General features: G+C 53.2%; 1 protein-coding gene across 1 annotated transcript in view; it reads left to right on the forward strand.

Moving 5' to 3' along the window:
• Positions 1-594: 594 nt before the first annotated feature.
• The window catches only part of BRAP (BRCA1 associated protein), a gene marked incomplete at its 5' end in the record, with an annotated part of 12,029 nt that continues 6,065 nt past the window's right edge, over positions 595-6,558 (forward strand). The window contains 5 exons of the mRNA XM_008944268.1: positions 595-796; positions 1,584-1,773; positions 2,835-2,948; positions 3,426-3,574; positions 5,903-5,978. Coding sequence (XP_008942516.1) covers positions 595-796; positions 1,584-1,773; positions 2,835-2,948; positions 3,426-3,574; positions 5,903-5,978 — 731 coding nt within the window. The remainder of the gene's footprint in view (positions 797-1,583; positions 1,774-2,834; positions 2,949-3,425; positions 3,575-5,902; positions 5,979-6,558) is intronic.

Raw genomic sequence — 6,558 nt, forward strand, 5'->3', positions numbered from 1 at the left:
GTCGCCGGTGGCCCCTTACTGCAGAGGGGGCACGAGGCTTCCCGGGCACCGGCCCCACCTCTGACCCCCCTCTGCCGGGGTGGGCACCGGGTGTGTGGGTCTGGAGCCTGTCACGGGGCTTGGAAAACGAGGAGAAGTGTTGGGATCTGCCTGAGAGAGGGGCTGTTGCTGGGAAACATTCCCCAGTCCATAAAGGCTGAATATATCTCAGGCTGCACCTTGGGCTGGGCAGTGTTTGCCAGAGCTGCTGGTCACCAGACTGTGGAGATGTGTAAATTCCCTGACAGGAGGGAAGTTTAAAGATATAAACCACCAAATCCTGTCAGATGACCAGGAGCTGTCACCAGGCATGGCATGAAGCTCACCTGGCTCAACCTGCAGCACTGGGATCCTGCCAGGGGCCCTCACTGGGTGTCTGACTACCCCAGAGCTTCTCCTGGGACAGCAGAGATGAGAGATGTCTCATCCTGCTGCCTTCCAGGCTGGGAATTGGACTCCTTGGGATGTTGGGGTGTGATTGAGGCTGTGCTTGGAGAACAGCAGATGTCTCTGATGGGCCAGTAGTAACCTGTGGAAACTTTTGGTTTGTAAAAGATGAAACAAAAGCCTCCGTGGAAGGCAGAAAATCTTCAGAGGCTGCATCTGCTGAGGACAAAACTAAACACGACGAGCCAAGTAAAGAGCATGAGGCTGCTCCAGACTCTCCTTCCAAGCAGCTCCCTGACCAGATTTCCTTCTTCAGTGGGAACCCCTCTGTTGAAATCGTTCATGGCATTATGCACCTCTACAAGACAAAGTAAGGACACTGGGCTGGCTGCACCAGGGGTGGGAGCAGTGCTCCCAAAATGCTGCCACCCAGGAGGGTGGGGCTGGCACCCCGGGCTGTGGCTCCTCAGCTGGGACAAACAGGAAGGATGACTTGCCCCTGACAGGTCCTGGTGTCACAAGCAGAGCTTGGGGCTGGCCTGGGTGCCCTCTCTGCAGTGAAGCTGCTCCCTGTGGACAGGGCTGGTCCCTTGGGCTGGAAGTGTAAGGTGGATGTGGGTTGTTAACAAAAAAATGAGCTTTGAAAGGGGCTTCTCCAGGGGTGCCACAATGAAAGGGTGATCTCTGGGGTGCTGGCAGCAGGCCTGAGGAGCTGGCTGGGGAAGGAGGTTTCATCCTGTGTTCCAGGGGTTGCAGTTCCACATTGCTCCTCTCTAATTGTGTGAGAACTTGCCTTTTGGGTCTTCTGAAAGCTGTTGGGAGACAGGAAATGGGCATTTGACATAGAAACAGAGGTTGCTTGCTTGTTCTAGGAGCAGTTCTGAGCATCTGGGGCTCGCCAGCTTCAACTGTTTTATACAACAACAGCTTCAAATTATTCCTGACAAAACCAATATTTATTGGAGCCACCCAGTTTAATCCTCTGCTAAAGAGAACCAATTCCACCTGGGTACACCAGGCACTGACCACAACCCCTGGCTTCTCTTTCCTACTACCTCCAAACATGCCAGAGGGGGTTAATGGTGGCAGCAAAGCTCTTGTGACTGTCAGAAGGTGTGTGGCTCTGAGTTGACCTTGTGTCCCTGCTGTCTCCTCAGCAAGATGACCTCTCTGAAGGAGGATGTCAGGCGCAGTGCCATGCTCTGCATCCTCACAGTCCCTGCTACCATGACCAGCCACGACCTCATGAAGTTTGTGGCTTCCTTCTACGAAGTGATTGAGCACATGAAAATCATCCGAGATTCCACCCCCAACCAGTACATGGTGCTGATCAAGTTCAGCTCACAGGTAAGAGCTGAGTGCCCCTGTGGAAGGGGCAGTGCTGCTTGGGAGAGCACTCTGGCTTCACTAGGCAGCTCCTGGCCAAGCTTGCATCTTCCCCTCAGAGAAACAATCCTGTCCTGCTGCCCAGAGTGTTCCTGGGAGTGGCAGACCTGGAAGCAAGTGTCTACCATCTTCTAGGTATCCCATCCCTTGTTGGATGTTGGAAGAGAATATTAAGGATACGTGCTGCCAGAGATATTTCCCATGCCTGCTGTAGAGACACACAATGTTTGTCTCCATTTTTGTGCTCTTTGTGGTTGATGCAGTTTGTGCCTCACTGTACCAAATGACAGATATCTAACAGCCTTACAGATCTGTAAGCTGGCACTCAATTCACCCCCAAATTCATGTTTCTGAGGGAATTCCTGCAGGCCTGTTCCTCAGTGACCCCTAATGGCTGGGTCTGCAGGTAGCCAAAGCAAATCCCCAGGGCTTTTATCCCTGTGGCTGGAGTGGGATGTGGGGATAAGCAGGAATAAAAAATCCAGCATTCAGCCAGCTTGTCTCAGTCCAGCGTGGTTGCTTGTGAGCCAGAGGGTTTGGGGAGGTTACTGAGAGAAAGGGGGTGATGTTTTTGGCAGGTTTGGTTTGGTTCTGTCTCTTTGCAGGTAGCTTGGGCATGGTTCAGAGCACACCTGAATGGTGGCCAGCGAGGTGGAGCCTTTCCCACACCGAAACTTGGTCCTTTCCCTGACGTGTCCTGCAGTGTGGGCCCTCTTAAACCTTTGCAGAGACCCAGCCTGCTTTGAGAATGCTCTGAAATTGCTGACAAAGGGCAGGACAGATGTGGAGGGAAAGGCATTATTGCTGCTCAGCTATCAGAGCAGCTGTCAGGGCTCTGAACTTCACTCCTTGTCCCCGAGGGGCGACGCCAAACCCCGCGCCAAGACGCAGGAGCTGGCTGTCTGAAATCCCTCCCCTGGCCTTCCAGGGCTTGGCAGAGGGCAGCAGAGAGGGTACAGCAGGTTTCTCCTCGGTGTCAGCTGGGAGTTAACCCCTTTTTCTCTCCTCTGTTCCCTGAGCAGGCTGATGCAGACAGCTTTTACATGGCCTGCAACGGCCGGCAGTTCAATTCCATCGAGGAGGACGTGTGCCAGCTGGTGTATGTGGAGAGGGCTGAGGTCTTCAAATCAGAAGATGTAAGTTTGGTTTGGTTTGTTTTTTTCCCCTTGCACTTCACAGGGTTTTAACAGGATTGTTTCAACTGGGAGAGCTGCCTGAGTGCCTCAGCCCAAAGCCTGTTTCCTGTTCTGGTGCTACGTAGGAGGGTTTGTTTGGTGACCTCCTGGGCTTTGTGCCACGTCTCTGCAGCCTCTCTGATCTAAACCTGCTGTGGGTGGCAGATAAGGGAATCCAGAAACCCAACTGAGGCTGGTCCCAGTTGCACTGAGCTGTGCTGCAAAGAGGATCCTGGCTGTGATCAGCTGAGTGCTGTGGATCACATTTGGTGTTTGCTTTTCCTTTTTCATTTCTAAGCACTGTGCAGACTCACAGGATTAGTTTGCAATATTTTTTTACCCCAGTGCCAGCCCTAATAGGAAAGAAGTTGGACTTTTTGCTTAATTGATGGTGCTTGGAAGATGCTGAGCAATTTGCCTCTGCTCCTTCTTTTGAAGGGGGCCAGCCTGCCTGTGATGGATCTGACAGAGCTCCCAAAGTGCACGGTGTGCCTGGAGAGGATGGATGAGTCTGTGAACGGGATCCTCACCACCCTGTGCAACCACAGCTTCCACAGCCAGTGCCTGCAACGCTGGGAGGACACCACGTAAGACCCTGCTCTTTGCTTCCACAGCCAAACCCCTGTTGGAACAGGGTGGTTACGTGCTGACAAGATTGGCTCTGCTTATCAGAGTGTGAGGACCAGAATTACTGCAAGTTCTAATGCTCTTTTTTTTCCCCTTTCCCCATTAAGGAACTCTCAGAGAGAAATCTCCCCACCAAAAATAATCAAACGATGTTTCTCTAAGGCAGGAGAGGAGTTGTAGAGTGATGCTGATTGTTTTAAAACATTGTAGGATAGCAATCCTGGGGTAAATGGCACTGATTGTACACCCAGCCCTGTTCCACTCAGTCCTGTGTGTCTGTGCAGTCATTTGCAGCTCAGGAGCCCTTTTGGGAGTCCTGTTGTCCTGCTGACTTCTTCAGATGCTGGGAGAGGGTGAAGAAGAGCTGGGCAAGAGCAGGTGTACAGGGCTGGGAAGTGAAACACAAGGGAGGTGGGGAAGGAAGGGGTGAGGACAAGATCAATCAGTAAATGGGGAAGGGGAGGCAGCTGCTCTAGAGAGGCTGTTGAGAGTGTCTAGAGTCTATCAGTCCAGGTGGGCATGGGCTGAGCAATGGGAGGTGTGGCCCTGGGCAGGGCTGGGTGGTGGGCCTCATCTGTCCTTCAAGCAGCTCTTCTTTACACAGTAAATTAGAAGAGCTGTGCCTTCCCTGTTGTCTCTGTTCCCATCCTTCACACCCCTGTGGTGGGGATTGTGATGTGCCTGAGCTCCTGGCTGCAGAGCCCCCAGCTGGCACCCTTGCCCTGCCATGGGGTGTGTGTTGTTTGCACTCCTGTTTGCTGTTCTGCTGCACATCAGGCAGTCAGAGACTGCAGCAGAAGGCTGCTGAGCTTCAGTGATGCCTTCTCTGTCACTGGTACCCCAAGCACCCCATTCTCTGATGGAGTGTGAGGAAAACTGTGGCCCTCTGTAAATCATTTGTGAGTCAGTAACAGAACCTTGGTAAGATTCATCAGGTTTGTAGCTATTGAAGTTGATGAGCTGCTTTGCTCCATAAATCAAAACTGGTTTCAATTTGAAGCAGTGAAGCTTAGCCACTCTAGGAGCAAGGTCCAAAATGGCATTTAAGTATCTCATCTACAATTTAAGCAGAACTTATGCTCCCTGTCTAGAAGAAGAATAAAAGGAAATCCCTGTCCTTGTTGCTTAGGTGCCAGGGAGGCTGTCAGTGCCTGAATTTGGATAGGGAGCTGACTGCAATCCAGTTGTCTCCACCCTTGAATATTTCTGTAGCTTATTCAGCAGCTGATGAAAAATACATAAACAGCCCTGGCAATGGGCTACAGCCTTGGTTACCCTGCTCCCCAGCTGAGCTTCTGGGGCTCAGGGTCTGGACAAAGGTTCCTTCTGGTCTGGGATCTTAAGTCTTTCTGGCAGCACAGTGGTAAACTTTCAAAAGAAATTATAGAGGGCTGCCTGCTACTGTGATCATAGGATCCCAGACTGGTTTGGGCAGGAAGGGACCTTTAAATGTCATCTCATCCAGCCCCTCTGCAGGGACATCTGCAGCTAGAGCAGGGTGCTCAGAGACACCTCCAACCTCCCCTGGGATGGTTCCAGGGATGGGGCAGTGACCACCTCTCTGGGCAGCCTGGGCCAGGGGCTCACCACCCTCAGTGTCAAAAATTTCTTCCTGGCATCTAGTCTAAATCTCCCGCTTTGAGTTTCAAACCATCCCCCCTGGTCCTGTCCCAACAGCCCCTGCTCAAAAGTCCCCCCCAGGTTTCTGGCAGGCCCCTGGCAGCCCCCAGCAGGTCTCCCCAGCTGGAGCCTTCTCCTCTCAGCTGCCCCAGCCCAACTCTCTCCTGCTGGGCTCCCAGCAGAGGGGTTCCCCCCTCGGGGCATTGCTGGGGCTCCTCTGGCCCCGCTCCAGCAGGTCCCTGGCTCTGCTGTGCTGAGGACTCCAGAGCTGCCCCAGCACTGCAGGGGGGTCTCCCAGAGCTGGCAGAGGGGCAGGATCCCCTCCCTGCCCTGTGCCCACGCTGCTGGGGGGGGCAGCCCAGGCTGGGGGGGGGCTCCTGGTGGTCCTGCTGCTGCTCTGGGGTGCAGATGTTCTCTACACCTGGACTGCAGCAAAACCAGCTCAAGCTGAGGCTGTGAAATGGCTTCAGAAGAATGGGTCTTTGTTCTTCTGTCATTCACTGGCTTAAAACCAGCAGCTCTGCGTGTGCTGGAGGCAGATTTGAGAGAGGTGCCCGTGCAGTGGGACTCTCCCTGTACACTCTCATTTACTTGGAGCTCTCTTTTTAATTGCTGTGATGTTCAGATGGAGCTCCTCGTGCCTCACCATCATGCTTGTTGCCCTCCAGGTGTCCTGTCTGCAGATACTGCCAAACACCTGAGCCAGTGGAAGAGAACAAGTGTTTTGAGTGTGGAGTTCAAGAAGTAAGTAGGTGGGTGGATGGTGAGTGAGATCTGGACTAGATCTGACTGCAGAGCCACTCTAGTTGCTTTTGGGGTTCATTCTGTTGCTGATTTCGGGGCTGGTTTTACCACACAGAGCTGTATCTGCTTTTCTTCTGAGATGGAATCAGCAGCAGGAAGGGATCTTGCCTCCCAGGTTTCATGTTCTGAGAAATCTTTTTGATTCTTAGAAGTCTGGGCACATAAGCTGCTCGGGGGGGGGGGGGGCACTAACACTGAACTTGGTGGCCCCTTTTAGTCTGTGCCCTTCAGAGCTTGCTTTCATGGTGCTGCTGGGGTGCATCTTCATTAGTCAGGGTCATTCTCATGTCCATGCTTGTGATAATCTCTCCATTTGCTCAGCACCTGCAGCCTTGTCACTGCCTCAGGTGAGCAGGTGCCTCCTTCCCTTTCCCCTTCCAGACGAGCAAGGCTTCCCAAAGGAGGAGGGGGAAGAGCAAACCCTCTTGGCTTTCTGAAGAGGCTGTCCTGTGTCACATCCCACCCCCAGAGCCCCAGGCCCAGCCCCTGGTAGTGTTGTGTGTACAGCGCTTTACTCTTC

This window comes from Merops nubicus, unplaced genomic scaffold (assembly GCF_000691845.1).
Source record: "Merops nubicus isolate BGI_N331 unplaced genomic scaffold, ASM69184v1 scaffold8147, whole genome shotgun sequence".
NCBI classification, from domain to species: domain Eukaryota; kingdom Metazoa; phylum Chordata; class Aves; order Coraciiformes; family Meropidae; genus Merops; species Merops nubicus.